The following is a 26890-nucleotide window of genomic DNA, read 5'->3' on the forward strand; positions in this document are numbered from 1 at the left end:
ACGATTCTTGCAACGTGTTGGAAGTGTATGTGCTTCTAATTATACCCCTTGTGGGCGGTACATTTACCTATTTCTGTATTTTCATTTGATGTTTCTTCTCTTCTTTAACCAATCTTCTTTTTTTTTTTTTACTTGATTGGAGAGGCGTGGTGGCGTCACAGCGATGGGCAAACGAAGTGTAGACTCGGATCATGAACTAAAGTTAAAGCATGCTGGACTTTGCGGAGAACCAAAGGGATCGTCTAGACAGGAAGCAAGTTTTTTTTCTATATTCTATTATTTTTTTCTTTTGCATTGACCTTGATATGGCTGGCACATTCCCTGTTGCTTTTGACTGCCTCTATTTTGCACATGTATCAAATCAAATCTGAGAGTGAAATGCTATGTACGGATAAACGTGTCCACTATGATTTGCCCACTATGATTTTAACATTTGCCAGCAGCGTCCCATCCCAATCCCAAGAAATGAGCCTTTTTACAGTATGTACTATATGTACCTCGATTTGTAACGGCCCGTCCACAGATGATGCTCGCCGTGACCCACGTGGAGTTGCAGAATGGCGATAACGTCAGCCGCACATGCTTAGCGGCAGTTGCATTTCCAAGCCGGCTAGTGAGATAAGGGGCTGATAAGAGAAATTTTTCGAATCGGTGCAGCGCCTTGCTGGATGGGCCAGCACCAGACCCTTTTCAGCTTCTTGTCTTATCCCCGTATTCTTTCTTTTTTTTCCTCGAGCAACATCGCCCTTCTTCTTTTCTTTTTGCCTCCCCAGACTTTGCTAGAGAACAGCCCTCCTTTGCGTCCTGCGGCTGAGACCTTTTGTTCTGGGGAATCTCCTTGTTTTGACTTTGTACCTCCCCCCCTTTATTCTCACAGACAGGACGCTCCAAAACCTCCAACAATGCCTCACCCGGTTTCGCCGCCGCTCGTGGTGTCGAAAGAAGCCCCTCCCCCGCCATCGCAGGAAGACATCGCGGCCTTCATCAACACCATCTTCAACGCCCAGACGTCCGCTGCGTCCATCGATGCCTGCTACGCTCTTTGCGATGTCCTCCTCAACTCGGTCGGATCTGCCGGCCTGACCACTTACGGCATCCTCACCGAGGTCAAGAAGGCGGCTGCTGATAAGAAGAGCGGGCTCCGCCGAGAGAGCAGCCAGAACCTGTTGGGCGCCATCCTCGAGCGGTTCCCTCCGCGCGAGGCCCTGAGCGAGGTTGTGCTCCTGATCCAGGATGCCAGCACCGTCACCTGTGCCCTGGATGCCCTGTCCGATAAGGGCTCTGTTGTCCGCGAGGCTGCCCAATATGGTCTTGATGCGCTGTTCGCCAACCTCAGTGCCGAGGCCCTGGTTGTTGGCCTGCTGCCCGTCTTGACCCAGTATCTCACCAAGAAGACGGGCAAGTGGCAGGGCACCGTGGGAGCCTACCTGTTGCTGCAGAAGATGGCCGACAAGTCGCAGATGGTTGTGGGCTCTACCAAGGAGGAGGCTGCCGACAAGGATGTGCTTCGCGAGGCCATGGGAGCCAAGCTCGCTGGCTTGATTCCCCTCGTTGAGGGTGGCATGCACGACTTGAAGGCCGAGGTGGAGAAGCAGGCTGTCAAGACGATGAACTCTCTTACGACTCTTCTGTCCAACGACGATGTTACCCCTCGGATCCCCCTGCTCGTCGACACGATGCAGCATCCCTCTCCCCAGACTCTCCAAAAGGCCATCCACGCCTTGTCAATGACTACATTCGTGGCTGTTGTCACATCCCCCGTGCTGGCGCTGTTGACGCCTTTCCTCGAGAGATCTCTCAACACCCCCACCACCTCGCAGGAGGTTCTCAGACAGACAGTCGTCATTGTTGAGAACTTGACCAAGCTTGTCCATGATCCTATCGAGGCCAGAGCCTTCCTTCCCAAGCTGCTGCCTGGTGTCAAGGGTGTCTGCGACCGTGCGTCTCTCCCCGAGGTTCGAGAGCTCGCCGAAAGAGCTCTCGCAACCATGCAAAAGGCCATGGGTAACGACAAGGACATTATTGCCCGAACCACCGTCGACGATGTTGCCAAGGTCCTTGATGCCGAGATTCAGAAGCACAACGCACTCGTGCTGCAGGCCGACGTATACCAGCTTGCCAAGGCCTACATCTCTGAGATGGTTGCCACTGATGTCAACTACCGCCACATTGCCCGAATCTCTGCCAGAATTGCGCCTTATCTCAAGAGCTTTCTGCAGAGCCCCGACGCTCCTCAGCAGGTGGCTGATGCCGTCCAGCAATTTTATCTGGAAGAGGACCAGCGCCGATACGGTGTCCCTGAGAAGGAAGACGACGGCGAGATCGAGATTGTCAACGCCGACTTCTCTCTTGCTTACGGTGGTATGCTGCTGCTTTCTCACACCAACCTGCGACTTCTCAAGGGTCACAGATATGGTCTCTGTGGTCGCAACGGTGCTGGCAAGTCCACTCTCATGAAGGCTATCGCTGGTGGCAAGCTGGAGGGTTTCCCTCCCCAGGACGTCTTGCGTACCTACTATGTCGAGCACAACCAGGGCGAAGACGCCGACATCAGCATTCTCGAGTTCGTCTCCAAGGATCCCGAGATTGGCCCCCAGGGAACTGCGCACATCTCCGAGGTTTTGGAAGAGTTTGGTTTCACCTCTGGACCCGAGGGCCGTCAATCTCAAAAGGTCGGCTCTCTCTCTGGTGGTTGGAAGATGAAGCTCGCCCTGGCCCGAGCCATGTTGAAGGGTGCCGATGTCCTCCTGTTGGACGAACCTACTAACCACTTGGATGTTACCAACATTGCTTGGCTGGAGAACTACCTCAAGTCGCACCCCGACATTACCAGTTTGATCGTGTCCCACGACTCTGGCTTCTTGGACAACGTCACCACCGACATTTACCACTATGAGCCCAACAAGAAGCTCGCATGCTACAAGGGTAACCTTGCGGCATTCGTCCAGCTTCGCCCCGAGGCCAAGAGCTACTACACTCTGTCGGCGTCCAACGTCCAGTTCAAGTTCCCCCCTCCTGGTATCCTCACTGGTATCAAGTCCCAGACCCGTGCCATCATTCGCATGAGCAACGTCTCTTACACCTACCCCAAGGCTACCAAGCCATCGCTTGCAGACGTCTCTTGCTCTCTCTCGCTCTCCTCGCGTGTGGCCATTATCGGACCCAACGGTGCTGGCAAGTCTACCTTGATCAAGCTGCTCACGGGTGAGACCATCCCGACTGTTGGCAAGGTTGAGAAGCACCCCAACCTCCGCATCGGCTACATTAAGCAGCATGCCCTGGAGCACGTCGAGATGCACTTGGAGAAGACTCCCAACCAGTATCTGCAGTGGCGATACCAGCATGGTGATGACCGTGAGGTCCACATGAAGCAGACCCGTGCCTTGTCCGATCAGGATCGTGAACAGATGGACAAGTTTGTCGATCTCCAGGATGGCAAGCCTGCTAAGCAAATCGAGTCGCTTGTTGGTCGCCAAAAGTACAAGAAGACGTTCCAATATGAAGTGTAAGTGACGGACAAAGAAAAATCAAGCTCAGATCCGGATTCATCAAGACTAACTCTTTGATTTAGTAAATGGCGTGCCACTCTTCCCAAGTACAACACCATGATTTCGCGTGAGACTCTGCTTGAGCTGGGCTTCGATAAGCTTGTCCAAGAGTTTGACGATCACGAGGCATCTCGTGAGGGTCTCGGATACCGTGAACTCCAGCCATCTGTCATCTCCAAGCACTTCGAAGATCTTGGCCTGGACCCCGAGATCGCCAACCACAACGAAATTGGTTCGTTGTCTGGTGGTCAGAAGGTCAAGGTCGTCATTGCTGGTGCCATGTGGAACAACCCTCATTTGTTGGTTCTTGACGAGCCTACCAACTTCTTGGACAGAGACTCTCTTGGAGGCTTGGCTGTGGCTATCCGAGAGTTCAAGGGAGGTGTTATTCTCATTTCCCACAACGAAGAGTTCGTCGGCGCTCTCTGCTCTGAGCAGTGGCTCGTCAACGACGGACGTGTTGCCCAGCGCGGCAACGCCGCCGTTGATCTCGGTCGTTTCGAGGACAGCCGTCCTGGAAGCGGCGTCACGAGCACTGCGGCCAGCTCCGTCGTCAGCAGCGCCGTCAACTCTGGTGTCGAGGATAACGGTGAGCTCAAGTTCAAGGCTCGCAAGAAGAAGAAGATGACCAAGAAGGAGCTCAAGGATCGGGAAGTTCGTCGTCGTCTGCGACACATTGAGTGGCTTAACAGCCCCAAGGGAACTCCTCACCCTCCTGACACTGATGACGAGGAGTAAATTATGAGGGGCACTTTATAATGGAGCCGCTCGAGATGGAAAAAGTTTTGCTTTCTTTTTCTTCTTTTGAAGATTATTATTTAGAGAGACGCAGATGCCGGCTTTTTTTTGGGTTTGGGTTTTGAAAGTTTTGGCATGAATCTATGTGTTAAAGCGTATGGTAGATTGCGCGCTGTGGGAAAAGCAGATTTGGATAGACGGACGAGATGATGGGAGGGTCCTGGTGCATGGCTTTGAGATGAAGAGGCATAGAGGCGTTTATGGGTAACATAGATGGATTTTCTTTCTTTTTTTCATTCGTCTTGTCTTTTGGGAATTTCATTTTTATGAATCGTATAGACTGTTGTGAAGCTTTAATAGAACAACATTTCTAATCTTCTCAGATCCATCCACAGCAGTATCATCAGCACGAGAATGGCGGCAATGTTGCAAAGGACAATCTCGTATTATCCTATTACTACCTTATCCTATACTAGCCCAAGCCAAGCTATCCCCACCACCTTTAATTTTCCCCTACTATCGTTCCCGATACCCGTCATGTCCCATGTAAATCCCTCCCCTCCCAAATACCCAAAAAAGTCGTAAATAATATCCCATCCCAATATCCTTCATAACAGTTTAGCCTCCAAACCTCGCAGTATTAACATTTAAGAATCTAGCATTATGACTTGTGATGAGGTGCGCGCAATCCAAGATCATATGTGAAAAAAAGGGGGAATAAAAAGCAAAAGCAAAAATTGCGAAACAACTCGATCCGTTTCTGTTCATGGAGAATTGATAGAATGGGGAAAAAATGAATGTGGGATTAAAGCTTGTGCCTGGCCACTGAGTGGGGGGACAATGCATCCCGTCTATAATTGTGATGTGTAGTCTTTTTGTTTTTTCTGGGGTTTTCTGTGGTATATGCGACTTGATATTTACCATGAGAAGGTCATCAGGGCAGGGTTCAAGGCCAGAGGCAGAAGGAAGTGACTGGCGGCGACGGTGGCCATGGGCAGGATGGCAACGAAGTCTTTGATTTGCCAGTCATAAGGGACAAACGGCGCCTGAGCGAGAAGGATCATGCCGACAATAAAGATCAGCGAGAAGATCATGGAGAATTTGAACTGTAAAATGAAATGTTAGTAACTTTGCATGTTAATTCAAAGGGTGGAAAAAATAACCTTCTTCAAGACCTTGGGAACTTCAATAAAGAAATTTGAAAACTCGGCTTCCTTGGCAGTGGCACCCCATGTCATGTTAATCTCAAACATGTGAGCCAACAGAGCCTGACTGACGTGCAACGACAGGCCACCGAGGAAAATGGCCAACATGAGAGTCCACATGAAGTTCTCAAACAGAGCGTACAGCAGACCACGCTCACCAACACGGTAACGCATGACAGCAAGGGCAATGTTGCCGAGGCCGTTGAACACGATAATGATGGAGAACCAGACCTGCCACGAGTCGATGTAGTACTTGTCGAGGTAACCGTTGTACCAGCCCATGACAAAGTAGTTGACCACAGTCAAGATCCAGGCAGCTCCGATAGCATAGTAGGTGCCAATGTAGGAGATGACGGTAATCTTGGACGTAAAGCGAATGTTGGAAAACAGGAAACGGCGGAACAGAGGCGTAAAGGGACCGCGCCAGAGCCAAGTTCGAATGGGGTGGAACAGCAGCTCGTTGCAGCCATAGGCGTACTTTTCCCATCGGGCAAGCTCGTCGTAGACGGTCAGAGACACACCCTCCTTGAAGCCTTCACCGGCCCAAGCAGCCAAGCGAATGATGTAGCCGTTGACCTGCAGACGAAGCGACATGTCGAAATCTTCCGAGACGTGGCTTTCCGACCAGAACTTGTCGTATCCGTCTTCGTCCTGGTAGGCAACCTGCTGGATGGCAGACCAACGAAGGATGGCATTGTGGCCGACAAAGGGAGCAACGTCACCGTTGGACACGGTGTATCGGATGGCAGAGTAGATGAGGTTGGTGAAGAAAGTGATGCCGTTCTCGAAGTAGGTGTGGACAACCTGCATGACACCAGAGGAAAATTGCATGATACCAACATCAGGAGATTGTTCCATCTCAGAAACGGCATCGAGCAAGCAATCAGCGGGAACACGGGTATCAGAGTCAATCAGCAGAATGTAGTCTCCCATGCGGATGTTACCATCAGCCCAGGCACGACCATCAGCTTCGAGGACTTCCTTGAGAGCTTCCTCATATGCCAGAGCCTCGTCATTTTGGCTCCACTCAGGGGGACGTTCAATTGCCTGAAGCTTCTCCTCAACCTTGCAGGAAATCATGAGAGCAAAGTTCATGTTGGAGGCCTTCTTGAACTTGCCCTTGCGGGTAAAGCCGTTCTCTCCGTGCTTCGGGCGAGCAACCCAGCCAATGCTGTTGTCAGCGTAGAATTCAATACGGGCCAGACGATCCTCTTCCGAGATGAGCTGCAAACCGTCGTCGTTGATGAACATGTTGGCGGAACCACCCTGGAGTTCATATGTGGACATGGCCTGTTTGATGGACTTGACGGTTGGCATAATGACACCCTGCAGACCTTCTTTGTAGACGGGGCACTGAATAGTGACGTGTGGGAGAATGGCCGTCTGCAGACGAGGCGGAGGTCGGGCAGAGTAAAACTTGGAGTTGATTGTGAGTTGGCGAATGGGGCCGAAGATCTGAGCCAAACAACCGACAATGACTTGAGCAAAGAAGAGGGTGAAGAAGATTTGAACCGGAGCCAGGGCAACGAGTGCAAGACGAATGTAGGTGCTGTCGACAGAAACCTCAATGGCCAGCTGTCTCCAGGCAGCACCAAGGGAGACGGTAACCAGGACCAGAGTTAGAGACACGAGGACCGTGTTCTGGAGATGAATAGGCCGCTTTTCAGGCTTGATCTCGCCGCTCTCTTCATCAATTTCAACTTCGGCGACAGGTTGCGCTCTCTTCTCATCTTCGCCTTCTTCCTCAGGGTTGCCAGCCTTCCAGACAAGCTCCATAAGCTCAGATTCGATAGCTTTGGCACGTGCAACCAGATGAAGAGCATCGTCATCCCAAACAATCAGCAGGCCCTCAGATGCAACGAAGGCAGCAAACTGGTATTTACGAGCGCGCGGCAAATCATCAATCGTGGGGAGAATTTGCACGCGCAGGCCGTTCATGAGCGGCACATCGACAGCGTCAGGAGACCATTGCAGGAATGTCTTGATAACACGCGAATTGACCGTCATGGCACATTGGACATTGAGAGCAGCGCATGCCAATGCAAAGGGAGAGCTGGCCAATTGAGGAGGACAGGCCATGTAGTGGCCTCGGGCCTTGCGGAGCAAAACTCCTTCTATCTCTCCGGATCCATCGCTGACCCAGAGCTGAGAACACTGCTGCTGGTACAGGTAGTTGACCATGACCTCGTGCTTGATGTCATCGAGGAACATGGAGCTCTGCATTGACGGCGTGGACCTGCCAGAGCTAGACTGTGGCCGGGAGTGGAATCTGGGAGTGGGAGGCTGGAGGTCCATGTCGTTGCCAGAAACGGACGAAGGAGGCTTTTCTGACATTATCGACTGCCGGGTTTCTTGCTGTAATCGAGGAGGAGCAACCGGTTTGGCTGGCGGAGGCGGTGCAGGCGTTTCCTCCTCAGCCTTCTTGGTGCTGGCCTTGAAATAGCTCGTGATACCCATCTTGACTGGTATGAAATGAAGACGCTGTGAATGTGTATTCAAGTTCAAGTTCCCCAGGCGATGGGCCTATTCAAGTCCCAAGCCCTCTCAAGGGGGATTTGAAGAGTCAGATAGGGACCCCTTTCAAAACTGTCTTGGTGTTGATCTTTGGTTCCTTGTATCTTTGCGGAGTGTAGATGTAAAACTTGTGGTAAGATGCCCACCTCTCGATACAGCAGCGGCCAATGCAGTTGAACCTTGGTGCGTGTAAGTGATTGTGGGTGACAAGACTGGTAGCGTAGAGTTTTGAGATAATAAAGAAACAAGTTATGCTACCACAACAAGGTCGAACCCCTCAAGTAACGAACGGTGTTGAGAAGAACGACTATAAGTGAGCGTGGTGTGGACCAAAAACGAAGGCAATGCCCGAACACCTTGTCCACTTATGCAATTATTGGCCCAGAATGCAACGTCTGCAGGCTTGATGAGCGAGGGGAGGGGAGGGCAGAGAGAGGAGATGATAAAGAGGTGCGACGACGCAAAGAAGTATGAGTTGGGGGAGAGGGTGGGGGAGTGAAGCAAGGCAGCTGGCGACGATGTAATCGCGGATGATGGACTAGGGATGAGATCAGGCCAGGGCATGTGGCAGTCTAAGAGAAATTGGTGGGCTGGACTCTCAAAGCATCCCGATCGGTGGCTCCCGCTCGATCTCTCGGTCTGGTGGGCATGGTGGGCAAAATCAACACCCTCATGAGCTGGAACTGAGAGCAGGACAGAATAGAGACGACAGAGTTTGATCAAGGGAGCCAGGGGGGAGGGGGTGTGCGGTTGGGAATGCAAGGTTGCAGGCGCAACAAGCTGCAGCTCTTATGCGCCAAGGTGCTGCAGAGGGAGTGGGCATGGCATGTTGAGCAACAAGAGCGAGCTGATGGGAATTGGCCTCCGTTTGGACGCCACTCCAGGCCGCAGGACACTCATAGCAGTCGGAACGATACGATAGCGAAAAGGACGGGCCAAGATGCCGGCGAGTAAACGAAGCCCCAGCGTGAGTTGATGCCCAATATTCGGCAACGAAGCAGGACGGCTGGTCAAAGCGAGGCACAAGCAGATAGACAACAGATCGAGCCCTCACTCCAGAGACACCAGGCTGTACGGAGCAGAGGATCCTAGACCGATGCTACAGCCCCTCGTGGTTAACAATGAGTGGGTTGTTGCGAGAAACATTTCCTCATGGATCCCGGACCACCGCCCACGTTTTTCTCGGGTCGAGTGCTTCGCACAAAGTACCACTCAGTACAGGTAGCACATACCCTTGCTCAGTAATCTGAACAATAGGTATCCAAGAGTCCGTTCGTGACAGACATTGCTGGCCCAGTCTCCCCCCTGGCCTAACCGTGAACTTTGACCGGACCCTGATGCCTGTAGGTGCTTCTTGGCGGCCTGTAAATGGCAGTTCGTTTATGTCCTTTGCTCCCGCACGAGCCCAAGCACAGTTTGTTGTGAATGCCCGCAGCCGCTGATGCTGACCATTGGGAATAGCCTTTTCCCTTCTGCCAGGACAACAAAGCTTCTCTCGCCGTCTACCTCGGCCACAGCTTCTTGGCCCATGACCCAAACAACAACCGCCGGCATGGTCACAATAGCTGTGGATTCGTACAGTCAAAAGCGGCTGTCACGAAGACCAAGCCGGTAATACGGACATTCTTCTCCCGCTTAGCGCCCCCAAGGGCCTTGGCCGGCTCCATAGAGTTGGAAACAGCGTATTTGTGCCTGTTCTGTGCCTGTGCCTGTGCCTGGGATAGCGCTTGGAGCGGGCGACTGCAAACTCAATGGCTTGCCACTGCCAATGGCGACAACACGTCCTCGCAGCTCTGGGACGGGAGATGGCCTGAGTGGAGTTGATTGTTTTGTCGTCGTTTTTCCAGAGATGGATTCAGTCCGTGCCCGCTGTCTGGGTTCCTCGGCGAATCGCCCACTCGATGTCCGGGGTGCAAATTTACGTTCAAGTGGAAGCGCAAAAGGCCCAGGGGGGGCGTGAGATTTGGCAGAATGGCAGAAAAAAAGAAACCTTTGAAAAGCTGGTGGCCTTTGTGGGAACCCTAGCGAGCGAGTTGTGGGCCCTCGTTTTCTGCCAGCCAAAACCACCCTTAAAGCGGCGACGGGTGCGGAACAGTATCTCCAAGCTACTCCTTCTAGCGCCAGATAGCTGCATCTTGCACTCGCCTGAATGCCTTCATCGTCGACCAAAGGTCGTGGCTGACACAATCCGCGGCACCCGGCTCGGAACATTAGGGCCGGACTTGTCTCCCGGCACTCGTGGCTCCGTCTTATCGGCCAGGCAGATGGCGCGAGAGAGCGTATCGCATCGAATCTGTGAGACTCCGGCAAGATTGCAAGCCGTCCAACTCTACTGTACATGTGCCTAATGCATGATGCCAGCAACAGACTACAGTACGAAGGGGGTCGGTCAGCCAGGCATGAGAAGAAAAATGCAATCCCTCGATAGCTCCATGGCGTCAAGACCACCAGAGATAACAGAGTCGAGTTCCTGATGCCCGATTGGATCGCTCCCAGCTGCACGCCAGATTCAGGACAACCACACACGCACGGCCAGCGCCACCGCAGCAGCGGCATCCAAAAGCAAAGATGGCCAGCCCGTCCCTCGAAGTTCCGGACCCCTTGCACACAGAGTCGAGAACGTACGAGTATTCGTGCGGTGCTCCCTCGTACAGTAGCGCTACGCCGGGCCATTCCGTGGGCTTCTGGCTGAGAGACTTGCGAGTAAGAAGCAAAGACCGGCCCTGCAGAACTAAGGGTTGCTAGGGGAAGAGACGATGGCTGCTTGGACGGGCTCGAGTCCCTCCTTTGACTTAAACGAGGCCTATCGTGAGTGCCACAGGCACCGTATCCGCAGACTTGTGGTGGGTGGCAACCTCGCCGGCCTGCAAATCAGAGGCTGTAAACGGACCTGAGCGCTGCGTTGTTGCGCATAATGGCACGGAACATGCACTTGGTCCATGCACTAGAAGCTATTTTTGGGCAGCTCTCCATCGCTTCTTCGTATTTCCACTTTTGGGTGGGTAAATTCTCCGTTCTGTTTGCATAGTTGCGTCCAGGCTTTGACATGGTCTCGACTTACAGCGACACTCCTTCGTTCCCATTCCCACACAAGACGTACCCGAGCTCAGTACCATCCGTCCGGAACCGTAGTATTTGCAGATTTTTACCGGACAGGCTGATGATGTCTGTCAAAGTCTGCAAATCATTTCTCAAGCCTGTGTGCACGTGGCTGTTGGTTGAACCCCAGGGAGGCAGCTGAACGCCGATGTGAGAGCAGCCAACTTTGTCAATTCAATAACCTACTTAAATCATACTACCTAACCACTTGGTAATTCGAATGTAACTACGTAGGGTAGTAGTATTGGTTTTGCATTTAGGTATACAAACTGCACGTCTATAGGGCAACAATCGGGTCCAATATGCGTACCTAGTAATTACATCAAGGACCGGCTGGCCTCAATCCTGCCACCATCTCACCATCACGACTTACACCACTCCATAGACAGAGCGCTAAATGCTGTATACTTTGCCTCTCCTGCAATAAAGGTCTTGGCCAACGCCCCTATCGAACGTCTGGTTGCCTTAGATGTTTCCATGCCGCTGCCATGCGCCTTACAAACGCCACGGCAATCTCCCCTTCATCAAGCCAAGAAAGCCACACTTGTTATCATAGGCTTCACCAGCCGCCCCCCTATTGTCATGGCGCAAACACTTATTCATCACGGAGTGATCAGGCCAGCACCTGATACGGAAACCCGTGGCTGGAGTATAAACGCTCCCTCAGAGGCTAACTGAGCGGCTCATGCCCATGACATTCAGCTTCACATACTTGCTCATCAAGTACACCCCCCGTAGCCGCCGTAGCCTCAATTCTCCCTACGTATCCGTACTACCATCCTGGACATCTCCGAGAAGTTAGGGGATCACAACCATCGGATAGCCACGTCAACACATCACCGATGTACTCGTACACTTGGACTAAACAACCCTTGGCCAGACATCATATGCCTGTACTTGTGCTACCACTCACCAACAGCAAAAGGACATGGTTGCGATGAAGCGCCATTGTAACCGACGAGTACCTTCAGCCCAACCACACCATGGCATTCTCTCCGTTGTGGCTGCGTTTATTGAATTCGCTAAGCAAATCACATAATCGCCAACCCGTCCTCATGCAAGCCCCTAAGCCAATATGCCGGATGTGTGATGGCAGAAACATGCCCGTAGACTTGTTCGTGTTTCTCCATACCGCATCCAACTCCCAGTTAGGAAACATCCTTGACAAAAAGATCCTTACACATTGAAACGTGTTCATGCATCGCCGCACATTAGGTCAATATATTGCTGCAGCGTCGGTAATTCCGGCCCAAGAGAGCAACTACGAGTACTTGTTAGATACATGCACATACATGACTGGAAGTACAATGTAGTTGTTAAACCGAAAACGAGATTTGTAGAACCTGATAATTATTGAAACCTTTGCGGCTGAAGAAGAGTAGGAAGAACAACAATAAGGAGTCAAATGGGGTAGAAAGGCTACTACTACTACTACAACCATTCGGAAGATATCCTCAACACACATGCCCACGCCCCCCCTTTGTGTAGTGTCCGCCACTAAAAGATGATCGGCTGGCTTGGTATTGGATAGCTATCAGTAGCAAGAAATCCCATCTTTGTGGTTGGGCAATGATATCAACGGCGTTTTCGTGCCTGTTTTAATGGTGTGTGGCGGTAAGACGGACGATAATGCAGGTCTCAGTTCCAATCTATTGTTGAGATTGCCTCAAAAGCCACGGCGCCAGATAAGACAACATTCTGCAGCAGGCAACAGAAAGAGCACCGACCTTCCAGGCACCACGTTGATCCCCTTGTGGACGAGAAAGAAGGAAGAAAAAAGAAGAGCAGCCCAATCCGCTGACTTTGCATTTCAGCCTTATCTACATCCCTGTTTTCAGCTTCATGCAGCACCTTGTACCGGCCACGTATATGTATGTACCTTGCCGTGAATACATCAATCACACCGAATGTAGGGAGACATGAGGCTATCAACATGCTTGTATCTGTGGATATTTGCCATGCAGCATCCCGGGTCCCAGATTTGATAGTGAGCCAGAAGACTGGAAGAGGTAGCAGATACAGCGTACCTACTCTCGAAAGCCAACAGTGAACAAGCGTTCTCTCTCTCTCTCTCTCTCTCTCTCTCTCTCTCTCTCTCTCTTGCATTCAGATGGTATGTTCGTTCCAGCCCACACTCCAGGGTATATGCAGCCTTACCGATGAATCATGCAAAGCCATCCAATATTCTTGGTACTCAGAGAGGAAAAAGAAAATATCGCACGTCATCTGCCAGCAGAGATGGGCGCCTTTCTCAAATTAGGAAATTTCCCCCCGCCCCTGTTTCCAGCTGGCTTCTACACCGCATCAACGTGCCGTGTCTACTCGTACATGCAAGCGAGCTCAACATTTCCGTATTTGGTACGTGTGTTCAGACTCGTAGCCGGCTTGGTGCTGTATTCAGAGACACTCGATGTTTGTAGGTCGTGCGGTTTTCAGCAACGTGAGGCTGAAGAGCGCTTTGACAAGTAGTTAACATCACCAAGATTATGGGCGTCTTTTCAAAATAACATGAAAACCAGTGGATATTCAATTCAAACGCCTGGTAGCACTGATTGCGCATCTAATAGCCAAATATACCATCCATCCCTATTACCTGAAGTTACTGTAGTCTCATTCGTAACAATAAAAATCTTTCCATGCATATACCCGACAGTTTTTTGCCAAAAAATAAAACAGAAGTTACACCATCCATCCGCGCGCCGATGGTTGCCTGTGATATCATCAGAATATAGATGAAGTTGAGTGGCATCACCCTTGCGGCAACAAGTGCAGTAGTAGTCAAGCATGTAGCTCACAGCTCTTCATCGCCATCGCATTGCTGAGTGATGACAACGCGGCTGACCTCGAGTTGAGGCTGCGTCCACGTGGGATACCAAGCGTCGCGAGCGTTCCAAAAGTCCTTCTTGGCATTGGGAGAGTGATCCAACCAGGGCTTGCTAGACTGACCGTCTTCAAACCAGCCGTTCGTGCCGCCGACGGCAAGGTTCAGGATGAGATAGAATTCTTGGTCAAATGGAGTGTTATCACGACCAGTCTTGCTCCAGATGTCAATCAGCCTGGTGCCGTTGGAGGTGGAGTCGGGGAAACCACCTCGCTTCCACATGGGCTTGTTAAAGTTGGTGTAGGTGACTTGCAGCAGCCGGCTGTTGACGTAGGTGAAGAGATATTTCTGCGACCACTCGAGGCCAAAGGTATTGAACCCGGCGCTGTAAGTGGTGTGCAGAGCCTTGCGCTTGTTGTTGGTCTTCCACCAAGCGTCATTGGCGGGGTCAGGACCCCAGTGCAGAGCAGATGAAGCAATGTTGTTGCCGCCTTGTGCGTAGGTGTGGTTGTTTCCACGGGACTCCACGATATCAATCTCTCCGGACGAAGGCCAGGGACCATAGGTATCGTTGACTGGCAACATCCAGATGGCGGGCCAGAGCCAGTCGCCTACGGGCAGCTTTGCAGTGACCTCAACACGGCCGTACTTGAGAGTTGCTCCCTTGAGTGTGTTGATACGGCCGGATAGCGTCGGAGGAACAATACTGGAGTTGCCGTTGGTGGTGTTGGTGGCGGCGACGCAACTATAGTAGTCCTTGGAGGTGCAAGTGCCGTCCTTGAGCAGATTGATGACATTGTTCTTCTCGACCAGGTTGGCATCTTGGAGAGTGGCCTTGATCATAAGATGGCCGTTCTCAACAAAGACGTTTCCATCGCCGCCAGTAGTCTGTTCGAACTCGCCGTTGCTATTTGTCCCTTGTTAACAAAATCACTGTGCCGAGACACGGTTTGAAGAAAAGTACATACCCAAACCCACCAACCTGCACCTCCTTGGTCCAAATGCTCGGGTCAAGGCCGTTGCTGAAATCCTCATCCAAGACGGGGCAGTATTTGTGGTGGACAACACTCCGCATGCCGTCCCAGACCAGGAAGCCGGAAATACACAGGCCCAGGAGAATACCAAGGAGGGGCAATATCGTGACCCATTTCTCCTTGGGGTCGACCTTTTCTAACCAGGGCTTTTCGATTTCTCCCTTCTTGACCAGCCGCGAGTGGAAATATCGCTGGCCACCACGCTCCCCGGGACGTTCTTCGTAGGGGGTGCCGCTGGACGACTCAAAGCTGGAAGCAGGCCGTGAGGCATCTGGGCTTACAAAGGGGTTTGTCCCGGTTCCAGGGGCATTGGAGGCCGTGTCAGCGCCCTCGAAAATGTTGCGGTTATCATCTGTGTTGGGGGTTCCAGGGCGGAGAGGCGTTGGCGCGCTGGAGGTTGCGGCCGAGGGGGCAACGGGCGGTCGCCCGTCGAAATGTTGCTCCATTGGGAGATGCAGATATGTACTCAATCTAGGAGTTCAGGGCCGGTGTTGCAACAGATGGCTCAAGGTTGAATCAAAAGAACGGAAGCCTTGGCCAGAATGTAGTAGTGCAGCGTCTTATGAGACACGCAGAGGAAGAGGAAGAGGCCCGCGGTGACGTATGAGAGCTGAGGACAACTGATGGGGAGCCGGCTTTGATATGCCGATAAACAGAAGAGACTTTGTGTGATGAACTGGGAGCGAGGGACAAAAAGAGGGACTGCAGAGGCCGTTGCGAGGAAGAAAGAGTCCGAAACAATAGACTCTCAGCTGGGCGGATGAAGCTGTTGTCTTCCCTTCAATTGGAATGGACGCTGACAAGAGTCACTCTACTGGTGTGACCTCAGGCGGTACCTCAGCGCAGAGGTACATGTACACGTGCATACAGGTTAGATCGAAGGCACATGTATCGACGTTGAGACTTTCAAGTTTTTTTTTCTTCTTCCTCACTCAGCGCGATAATCAATCATGCTGCCCCCCCGGCCCTCCCAGCGGAGTCGCGGCAACTCGAGCTCTGGCGTGCAGGGCCTGGAATATCGAGACTCGCAGGTGTTGAGGGCGTGTGCAGCACCTTGTCCACTGCCAAGGTGCGGTCCCTTGCTAAGCTGATCCTTGCATCTCTTTGACCAGACTCTTTGCTGGCCAATCTCCACACCCTCGAACAGCTTAAGCTCGGTCCTATCACAGCAACACTACTGGTGAGAACGTGGGAGGAGCAAGAGCAGAGGCAAAGATTAAGGCGAGGCTAACAGTGTCCGGTATGCTTAGATCTTACCTTGCTTTTTACTCTAGGTACGAAGCATTATCTCCGCGGCCGCACAGCGATAGTCATCCCACGAAAAGCGGCCGCGACCTGCAAGACAAGTTGGAGGGGGTCAAGGTTCCGGAGTCCTATTGTTGTGTTCCATGTCGACATCGTCATGGGAACGCTCTCAACTCCATCGTGACTATTGGAAAGCAAAGCATCGTTGCAGCACCGCCCGCTGCTACCCTTCTGGCGAGGCAAGACAAGACAAGCGCCCTACAAACTCACATGCGCAACAGGCCATCTCTGTCTGTCGTGACACACATGGCCACTTCGCGCTGCGTCCCGTCAATCTCTTGTATGCAGCGCCAAGGCTCGTCTGCCTCGTTGCGACTGATACTGCTTGCGACTATCGATCAGCCGCATCTTGCCTCGAAACAAACTTTTCGTATCGGCGCTCTCAGGCGCCCTCCCGTATCGCTGTCACAGAGGCCGGAAGGGCGCTAGAATGTCAGGTCGATGCCTGTAGCCGGTGCCTCTGAGCGCTAGGAATCGGGCCTGGCGCGGACTCCGCACGACGCTCCAGCGGCCCCTGGCACTTTGACAGTGGCTTCAGCGGCACAGGCCGGAAGGCGGACTCTAGTGGACGACAAGCCATACAACTCGTAAAAGCAGCAACACACGACCGCGATTAGCTGCCGCTGTGGCTTGCTCAGCGCTGAGCCTCTTGCGCCACTCTCTGCCCTCCACGAGCCGTGCCTGAAGATCCCCTGCTCATGTCGCTCTCACCGCCTTGGATACAACCACGCCCTCGCAGACACACATTCAAAAGAACATCGTTGATTCCAAGGTTTTTTTTTTTTTTTCACTTTAACGCCTCCCGCATTGGCACTAGCCAGGGCACGTCGAGCAGCGCTATCTGGTAGCTACAGATTAAAGTCGCTAGAGACGCTGGCAACCTCGTAATGGCGAGGTTTTCGCCGCTGGCCACCACCACGTTAATGCTGCCAAGAGGCCGGACCAGGGAAAATAGGGCACCGAGAGAAGCCTGAGAACTTTGTCGGTCCTTTTTCCTTCTTCCTGTCACTCAACAACGGCTAGCTTGCTCCATGACGTGGGAGACCTTGCCGGGTAAATTGATGTTAACGCAAAGGAACCATGACAAAGTTCCGTCTATGCATGTGTAGTTGAGCTACTTCGGAGCGTGTGGCCTGGAAGAAATCCAGCCAACGGGCTCGGGGATTTCGGGGCTGAATGTTACGGTACAGAAGAAAATCTTGTTCCTGGTAAGATAATAACTCGGGGCACAACTCAAATTGATTGCCCTGACTAGAAGCAATCTTTGCAACAAAGATGACTAGATCCTTGATTCCGAAGCTGTGTCCACTCTGGATGAAGATGCAAGGGAGAAATCACTTATAACTCTCGTCTCCGCCCTCAAATACGTCATGCAGATCCTCCTGATGAACTTACCTGTCCCTAGACCCGACACATAAAACATCAATTCCGTCGATATCCCCACCGAAGGGGCTCTACAAACCATTGTCTGGTCAGCGCGGGCTGTTCAGGGCCACTCAGGCGCCGATACAAAGAAAAGAAGCAGAGGAATTGCGAAATGGACTAGATGCTGCCCGCGGCTAGCTGCTCCACCAAGCTGATTGATCCAAAACTATGTCTCAGTCTCGGTCGACGCAATATCATGGCGAAGGACAGCAAGTGCTCCGCAGAATCGGGTTGGGATGGACCGGGCAACGAGGCGGAAGTCCCAAGCTGAGCTGAGCTGAGCTGAGCAAAGCTGTAGCCGGGATAACTTTCGCCGACTCCCACAGTTGGCCATAAGCTGGTCTTGCACAACACCGACTCCCAGTATCTAGAGAGAATCTCGAATATTTACAAAATCGCGGCAACGGGCTCCGGCTTGGCAAGGTGGCAAGCGAAGTTCTGGCTCCACGATATACTGCGAAGTACGGCACTCAACTGGAGCTCCCCAGCAGGCAACTTTTTACCCGTAGATGGCCAAAGACTTTGACGGACAAAAAAAAACCCATTGTCCCGCGTTTGAGAGAAATAGCGGCAGCTGAGTTTCAAGGCTAAGAGCGCGGCTTGACTCCGCTTTGTGGGGGTTTTTGGTTCAACTGCTGGCCTCATCCTGCTGGCCTAAGTCGCTCCCGGACGTCATCAATCTCTAGGACTTGGAGGAGTCGATTCTAGCTTGCGGCCGCAGAGAAAAGCCGGTTCAATTGAAGGCTTCATACGAGTACTCGTATTCCAGCCGCGGAGGAAAAGGTCAGGAGTTGAAGAGCGAAAAGAGCTGAGATCGGCAATCCAGATAGATGGCCCTGATGGCCCCCACCACCAAGCAACAACTCGACAGCCAATGGACGAGGCTCACTCTATTTTTATCGGCAGTTAGCGTCCGCGACGCCTTTGTTCGCTGCATGTCTCAGTCAAGCAACCACTCCCTCGCATCTCGTATAGATGACAGGTGGATTGTTGCGATTCTACTACAGAGTAATGCGAGTGTGTTCCTCAGATGGCAAGCCGAAAGACGAGACACGATTGGCAATGAGATGCTGAAAGCTGAGTTGGGTACGGAGCGCAACGACCACGCATCGGCCCTTGCTTCGGCCGCTGTTCAGCCCTGAGAGACATCATGGTGCGCTTGGAGGGAAGCCAACTGCCGATGTCATTCCACTGACGACTTATTGGTTGCGCAACACCAGTTGCTTCAACTTGGCGACCGCTTAGGAGTACGGCATGTACGAGCATGTCACATAGGTGCTGGTACAAAAACTTGCGTTACCTTGGTATTCTACTAATCTGCCCAATGGACCAACGAAACAACTTGGTCTCATGGTCACCAACCATGCTATCAGAGAGTCAATTTTGACGCCTTTCGTACTACCAGCTGATGTCCACCCGGTCAACTCAGCCTACCCAACAGAAAGCGGTGGCGTATACATGGTGAAAGCAGCAGTGCCCTACCTAGTGGATGGGGCCGTTGGAATCATGCCGTATTGTGCTGACCAGAGGGAACCCTGTAATCCAATCCAATCTCTCTTGACAATGCTGAGAGACATGCAACCTTTCCTCGAATACAAGACGCCATGACTGCAGGAGATGCCACAAGTAGTACAAGTGAATGAAAGCCTACTCGGTTTGCCAGATAAGAGCTCCGAGTTGAAACTTACACCACACGCTTACAACGGCGGTGGATCAGCACGGAGTTTATCCATAGCCCTCTCGTTTCCGTTCCCACAACCGGAGAATCTCCATAATACTACGGCGAGACGGACGGAGCATGACTCGAACAAGATCGGGTAGCTTCCCGATGAGGCCCTACAGGGATGGCGCCTGGTTGGCATCGCCATCATCGTCTCTTTTGTTCCTATCAGCTCTCAGGCTGCCGGTGCTGCGACCGTAGCGTGGCGCTACTCGACTTGAGTTCCAACGAATTCCGCTTTTTGCGGTCGCGCTTGTGATGCATCAGGGCTCGTATGGACGCAGGACCGGGGGGCTGGGATGTCGCATTCGCTCCAGCGATTGGGTGGCACGACATTCACGGATTGGACACTGCAGGATTCCATGCTGGCAGGATTGATTCGCTTTGCTTTAGCAGCCTTTGTTGTTCGTATCCTCGACTTTGCAAGGGCTCCATGCCAGCACACCCAAACTACTGTCGGGATGCGTCAATGATGCAGCCGCATTTGCTTTTGGCATCGTTTACTCGCTGTTGTCTTGACGTGCGTTTTTTTTTTCTCTCTTCTACTATTACGGCGATGATGCATGGATGATACATTGTAGTTGCTGCAACTAACACATTCAACCCCTGGCCTTGCTGCAATGTCGGCTCACAGCTTCAGCTGGCCAGGTAGCATTGGGCCATGCCATTGATAACCAAGTACACGTACTCGTACATCACGCAGGGAGAAAAAGAGGCTTTCAAGCCAATCAAGGCTCATCCCAGCCGCTGGACGATTAGCTGCGGGCTAGGCTCTGCGTCCGATGTTGGGCCAAGTGAGAAGCCGCAATGCCGATCATCCAGGAACCTCGTAAGTTTCCAGCCATTGCAATATACACGGTGCTACAGTAAACAGAGCCAAGCTCCAATGGCAAGCCGTAGGTAATCTAGCCAACTGCCCGATATCTCTCTCCTCGCCTCCTTGCATCTCTCTGCCAGCGCACAGCGTCAAACAATCATACCGACACCTTTTCAGCTCCGTATCTTCGTCCCATTCTGTTGCTACCTGACGTTATTCCAGGCTAGCAAGATTCTGTTGCATGCTTGTACCGAGTGCTGTATCCATACGAGTCCAGCCTTCGCCTATTTTCCCCTCCGCTCTTCTAGTACAGGTATAATACCGTTTGTTGTAAGTGTTGTCGACAACCTGCAATTCAGCTCGATTTTTAGCTTACACACTATTGTCAGGCTATTCATACCCCTTGGAGTCAATCCCTTTGCTCTCACCCTCTGGACTTTGTGGCAGAAGAGTCAAGTCTCATTGTCTTCAATCACTGCTTGCTCCTGAGTCTGTTGAGAACCGACGACAGCTGCTATATACTGCCATAGCTTCTTTTCCCTGGCCGGTATCAAAACATCTCTCTCGAGCTCTGCCAGCCACATCACACACTTCTTACCTTCACAAACTCGAACCCGTGGCAATGTTCTCAAAAAGTCTGCTAGCGTTGGCGACGCTACTCGTCTCTGGCGTGTCAGCAGATCCCAGAGATCTGGGAACTGTTCTCGCTGGCAACAAAGATCTATCTACATACTATTCGCTCATCCAGGTATGGATAACAGATTCATATCTCTTATTTTAGTTTACAACTAGGCAACCAATTGGGCTGTGCTAATACGCTTCTATAGAAATATCCGGATGTTCTTCTTCAGCTTCCCAGCTATGCAGGCGTAACCGTACGTTCTTTCTTGTGTTCATCTCATCGTCATTCTTCAACTACCCTCATGGTCTCATGAATTGGAACTAGTATCAATTCCATATACCTCTCCTACTAACATCTCATCTACCAGATCGTTGCACCTTCTAATGAAGCCTTCAAAAACATTCCCTACACTGCTCTCAACGGTGTATGGGATCCAAATAACAAGGCCACCACCGTGCCACTCCTGCAATACCATATCCTCATAGGAACGGTTGCAACAGCTGGTCTTGACACTGGCCCAACCTACGTCCGGACCACGCTTCTCAAGAGCCCTCGCTACACCAACGTGACGTTTGGCCAAAACGTCCTCATCGCCAAGCAGCCCGGCGACACTGTTGTCTTCACCACCAGCATGGGTACTCGTTGCACTCTCCAAGAAGGCGACATTCCCTTCCAGGGCGGCCTCGTCCAGGTGGTTGACAACTTGTTGATTCCTCCGTCTCGCATCGAGAACACGACCGAGGCGTTCAACGTGCCCAACTTCCTGGGCAGCCTCTACGCCTCCAAACTCATGCCCAAGGTCTCTGACGAGCAAAACATCACCGTGTTTGCTCCCGTGGACAGCGCATTTGCCTCTGTCGGCGGCTCTCTCAAGCACCTCGATGCCAAGGCTCTTGCACGCGTCATGGGATACCACATCGTGCCCAACCAAGTCCTCGTCTCGTCCTCCCTCGCCAACGGCACACGTCTCGAGACACTCGCCAAGAATCAAGCTGGCACAGCTCCTGAGGCTCTCGTCATTCGCCAGTCCGGCAACAACAAATACGTCAACTCAGCCCAGATTGTTCAGCCTGACATTCTCCTCGCCAACGGCATCATGCATCTCATCTCCAATGTCCTCAACCCAGATGCCGATGCCGCCATTCCCAATCCCACCGCCGTCACACAGGCGCCCGTGTTTCCCGTCAGCACGGCCCGCAATCCCTTCACCTCGGCTTTACCTTGCACGGTGAGCTGCCCCGTTACGACGACGGCGGCTGATACCACCACGGAAGCAGCCGAGACAAGCACCTCTACTAGCATATTCACAACCAAGAGCAAGGCCGCCGCGGGAGCCATGGCAACGGCAAACATTCGTGCTGCGGGAGCGGCTCTGGGTCTGCTCGGCGCAGGAATGATTTTGTAAAAGCCCAAGGATGGATTTTTCTTTTTTTTTATCATATAGATGCATATATCTTCTCTTCATTTTGATAGTGAGGAAGATTTCAAAAGCAGAGTCATGGACCTTCACTGGTATGAGTAGTAATGAGATGGATTTAGACGTAATGAGTGATGGATTGTTTTTTTGGACGTCAAGACTATCATGATAGAAAGGGGGCATGTTTGTTAGCCAAAGCTAGTATTGAAATATGATGATGATTGAACTATAAAATGAGTATTTTCGGCATAATCGAAGCGTTCTTGAGTCTATGTATTTGCCTCCTATAGATACGCAAGAGTCTCAAGCCAAGAATCTCTATGATGATGCTAAGTTGTAGGTGATCATACGAATAACCTAGAGTTTGCCAATTACGTCTCCTAGAATTTGAGTAATTCTCTCCGAGCTGATGTTCTACTTTATAGCCTTTAAATAGTTGGGAATAGCTTCACCTTCATCGTTCATATGCAAATTAAATAGCTCGAGATTGTAATGTTGACATTTACGACATAGATACTCATCTAATACTAGCGACAAACTGAACCTATTATTACCAACATTACTCTCACACCACAGAATTCTCAATCAATATCATTAAACGAAATATGCAGGGTAAGGCATCTATACGATCTCATATCACCGTAATTCAGTAATAGACATGGTGTAAAATCCTTGCATCATGTTGTAATACTTCGCCTATTCCGAGGCGGCTCTCTACATTCTCAATCCATTAACAAGGCTCATCGGCCATCATGATACCTGCACCCTATACAAGCACTACAAACAGAATCCACGGTTCCCCGAAGTTGTTGCCCATTGCTGAGACTTCCCCTATGCCTTTCCGAGCTCCCAACGCCACTGCTGTAAAGCAAATCAAATTATTCCCAAGCCTAAGCCGTTACGCCACCGGAGAGATGATCTTTCACCTGTAGTTACGGCCTCTGTTCCGCGAATTGCTTCGGTCACTGCCGAAGCTGCGGCTACGACTTCGACGTCGGGTATCGCGATCGTCATATCGGCCGGCTCCATTGCCTCCTCCACCGCCGCCCCTCCGTCTGGGCGCTGGTGATCTAGATCTCGATCGGGATGAGTATGAGCCGTTGGATCGACTGCGGTATCGACTACCGCCACCTCCACCGCCACCTCCCCGAGAAGAGGGGACACCGCCAGGAGATCGAGCTGGCGACAGGGAGTTTGGTCGATAAACATCGGATCGAGGGCCATATCTGCTTGAAGGCGAGAAGCGGCGACGTCCACCTCCTCCACTACCGCCGCCTAGAGGGCCAGAAGGCGGACCACCCCCACGAGAGTTTTGGAAGGGGACTCGAGGGTCGATGTTGGCACCTCGGCGGGCAAGGGGAGGGCCGGGTGACTTCCTGCGCGGCAGCACGATAGAAACGTTGATTATGGCGCCGTCGACTTGTGCCTCGTGCATGTATGAGATTGCAACTTCTGCATCGGCTTGGTGTTCGTACAGGATATACGCGGTGCTTCGGTTGGTTCCAGCTATAATGCGTCCATCACATGTCAGCTACTGAAGTCGTTCGACGGAAACTGGGGTGGGGAGCAACTGACAGGTTCTGTTCATTGGCAGATCAAGGTCCTTAATGTGGCCAAATTGGCCAAAGATTTCGTAGAGATGCTCTTCATTAACATTCTTTGACAACCTCTCCACCACAATCTAGTTTGTAGCTGGTTAGCCAAGCTGCCCTACCACTGGCCTCTGAAAAGGGCCATTAGCTGCGAATACACCAACCTTGGTGGCTCTCTTGGGGGGGCCTTCGCTGGGCGAGCGACTGTCTCTACCACGCTCACGGCTCCTGTCACGACTGCCGCTCCTGTTTCGGCCATTGCGACGTGGTGGAGTGATTGATCGCGACCTGGATCGAGAACGCGACGGAGAGCGCGAATCATGACGACGACGGCGATGGGTTGGAGGCGGCGAGCGCGAGCCGTTGGAATTGGATCGTGGAGGCGTGCGCGATGAAGCCCGACGACGGCTTCGGGATGGAGATCGTGAGGCCATTTTGTGATGCTGAAATGGCGGATCTTTGGTGCGTTGGGACGGTTCAACAGGGAGGTTTGAGCTTTGTGACGGCCGGCCAGAGCTCATCGCCGTTTCTGGAGCATTTGATGCGTGGTCACGTGATGGCATCTCAGTTATCTGCAGCGGCAGCATGGAAGGAGCTGAAAGAGCTGCATGAGCCTCGCTTTCTCCCCTCTTTCACATTACCTCGAAGGTGCATGGAAATATATGCCTCTGTATGATTTGTATTTGATGTGATTTTTAATTGACCCAAGTTGGCACCGAGAATTGCTCGAAAATCGCCCAAACATGCATCTTTGTTTTCTCGCCTCAAGTGACTTATACCTCACCAGCGCAGGCCACGATGCACAACACACACATCCAAATGTGGTAAAAGGTGCTACTGGACATGTTGGAAATCGAACAACTTGTTGCTTTGCATTGGAATCATCTTTCGCACGCACGATGAGTTACTTGAACGGCGTACACGACTCGTCGAGCGCTTTACCTTGGTAAGTGGTCTAGACGTTAGGGATATTAAACATTCGGTACATGTTTCAACAACTCCCTACTCTAACGGACTCAAGTGAACCCAGCATCCGTTAACCATGGATATAGTTGAGCCTATTTCATGCAGCATTGGCCTATCATCTCCAGGCTGGACGTCGCCAAATGTCTGGAGCACCCGTGTGATCAAGTACAGCATCTGGGTCAGAGCAAACTGCTGGCCAATACAGATTCGAGGGCCGCCGCTGAACGGAATATATTCCCACCTAAGATGATGTCAGTCTTATTATTCGCAGTCACTAGTGGCAGCTCCATCGAAAGAAGTGCTTACCCTGGCCGATGCGTTTCCCATCTCTCGGGCCGAAATTCGTCAGCGTCATCACCCCAGTAGTCTTTTCTACGATGCAAGCTGTAGGTTGAGAACCGACAATCTGTTCCTTTAGGAACGAAGAGAGGGCTCTGGCCATCGGGACCACCGCCCTTGGGCAAGACCGTATCCCGTTCAGCAGTGCGCATGTTGCTTGCTACAGGAGCATACAGCCGTAAAGCTGCAAGGTGTTGCGTAAGTCTCCCGCATCAAGCTCAAACAAGCGAAAAGGCATAGTACTAACTTTCTTTCAGCACCATGTTCAGATACTTGAGGTTTTTCAGCTCTTCCCAAGTGGGCTTGCGGCCATCCAGCTCGGCAATTTCCTCTCTCAGCTTCTTCAGCACATCCGGTCGTCGAGCCAGGACCCAAAAGAGCGAGGACATGGTACTGGCACTCGTGTCACGGCCACCCAGTATCAGCGAAAACACTTGATCTCGCACCTCGCGGTGAGAAGCTCCCGATTTGATAATTTCATTCATAAAGATGTACGGTCTCTCCATCTTCTCTTGAGCAAGCGCCTGGGATACGTGGCGGTCGACAAACTGCTGGGTGATCTTGACATACTCATCAAATTTCCTATCTGGTTTCAACAACGCCAACCACCCTAAACGAGCGCGGTTCGTTGAAGTAGTGAGGAGGTAATCAAACGCCGTCATGAATTCCAGAGACTCTTGTGTGGGGGAAGTCAAAATAGAGGTTGAATATCCGAACCTTGCAAACGGTAAGTATTACTTCACTGAGATAATGCCCTTCTTGCTTACATGAAGTCAGTTGATACGTCCATGGTGAAATGATATAGCAGCTTGTTCATATCAAACTTGGATCCATCCCGTGGAAGTCTTGCCAAGAAGTTCTCAACATGTCTATCGGTGCACTCTAGATCGGCAATCTGGTTTCGCACGAAGCTCGGGCGAATCATGGCGCGTGCATGATGCCATTCGGGTCCGTTGACGGCGAAGATGGAGTGAGGGCCAAGTGTTAAGATGCTCACTTGTTGTCGCAGCGACTTCATCGGCCAGTCCTCGAATCTCGTCGATAGCAGGGCTTTTAGATTCTCAGGCTCTGTGGTAATAAGCATCCATTTACCCGTGGAGTTGAACCAATATGTTCCATAAGTGTTGAGAAGCTTATCCCATAGTTCCAGCAATTTATATTCCTTGAGCGCCTTGACCGAGATACGAAGAATGTCCAAGCCTAAGATCGGATCTCGGTGAGGATATACACGGGCCAGCTTGCATCCATTGACGCGCGTGCCCCGAAGGTGGTGATGCTTCCTGCGGAGAAGAGCAAACGCTGGAACCAAGACAATGGCGACGCCAAGGGAAGCGTAGGAGGAGAATGGCGTGAGGTGCTGGTTTGCGGCGACGAGGGAGATGCGCTCAAGGACCGACCAGGCGATGTAAGTGCCAGCGAGGGCAGCGCCCACAAAGGCCGCGATCTCACTCACGATGAGTGACATGGCAGTGTTTCTGCTCTGTTGCAAGCTTGTACAGCTGCTGACGAAAGAATGCGACCGTCTAGTAATCGCACACGGCTTGGCATCTACAGCCGTTCTCACGACATGCGGATGGAGTTTCGCATGACGAAACGAGAGGCCAGGGAGAGCCCAGCAATATATACGAGTGTGAACACCTATATAAAGGTACGGGCATGAGCATTGCGCTTACCCTCCGCTCTTAAGTCCATAGCTTCTCCTTTCGTCACCTGTTCACATAAACCTCC

General features: G+C 51.9%; 5 protein-coding genes across 5 annotated transcripts; 2 read left to right on the forward strand and 3 right to left on the reverse strand.

The window, feature by feature from the left end:
* Positions 1-902: 902 nt before the first annotated feature.
* Triagg1_9352 (uncharacterized protein) lies at positions 903-4286 on the forward strand (the record flags this gene model as incomplete). Its single annotated transcript, XM_062904300.1, has 2 exons — positions 903-3505; positions 3572-4286. The coding sequence occupies 2 exons, from the start codon at positions 903-905 to the stop codon at positions 4284-4286; spliced, it is 3318 nt and encodes a 1105-aa protein (XP_062751646.1).
* A 917-nt stretch (positions 4287-5203) lies between these two features.
* Triagg1_9353 (CAZyme family GT2) lies at positions 5204-7948 on the reverse strand (the record flags this gene model as incomplete). Its single annotated transcript, XM_062904301.1, has 2 exons — positions 5204-5392; positions 5450-7948. 2 exons carry the CDS (start codon positions 7946-7948, stop codon positions 5204-5206), a joined length of 2688 nt encoding a protein of 895 aa, XP_062751647.1.
* A 5947-nt stretch (positions 7949-13895) lies between these two features.
* On the reverse strand, positions 13896-15405 carry Triagg1_9354 (CAZyme family GH16; the record flags this gene model as incomplete). The annotated part of the gene is made up of 2 exons (XM_062904302.1): positions 13896-14832; positions 14894-15405. The coding sequence occupies 2 exons, from the start codon at positions 15403-15405 to the stop codon at positions 13896-13898; spliced, it is 1449 nt and encodes a 482-aa protein (XP_062751648.1).
* Positions 15406-20848: 5443 nt separating this feature from the next.
* Positions 20849-22253, forward strand: Triagg1_9355 (uncharacterized protein; the record flags this gene model as incomplete). The annotated part of the gene is made up of 3 exons (XM_062904303.1): positions 20849-20974; positions 21054-21101; positions 21216-22253. The coding sequence occupies 3 exons, from the start codon at positions 20849-20851 to the stop codon at positions 22251-22253; spliced, it is 1212 nt and encodes a 403-aa protein (XP_062751649.1).
* A 934-nt stretch (positions 22254-23187) lies between these two features.
* On the reverse strand, positions 23188-26627 carry Triagg1_9356 (uncharacterized protein; the record flags this gene model as incomplete). Its single annotated transcript, XM_062904304.1, has 7 exons — positions 23188-23771; positions 23841-23946; positions 24081-24352; positions 24874-25064; positions 25130-25346; positions 25410-25879; positions 25930-26627. 7 exons carry the CDS (start codon positions 26625-26627, stop codon positions 23188-23190), a joined length of 2538 nt encoding a protein of 845 aa, XP_062751650.1.
* Between the last annotated feature and the right edge of the window lie 263 nt (positions 26628-26890).

The sequence above is a fragment of the Trichoderma aggressivum genome (assembly GCF_033847375.1).
Source record: "Trichoderma aggressivum f. europaeum strain CBS 100526 chromosome Unknown scaffold_052, whole genome shotgun sequence".
Taxonomy (NCBI): domain Eukaryota; kingdom Fungi; phylum Ascomycota; class Sordariomycetes; order Hypocreales; family Hypocreaceae; genus Trichoderma; species Trichoderma aggressivum.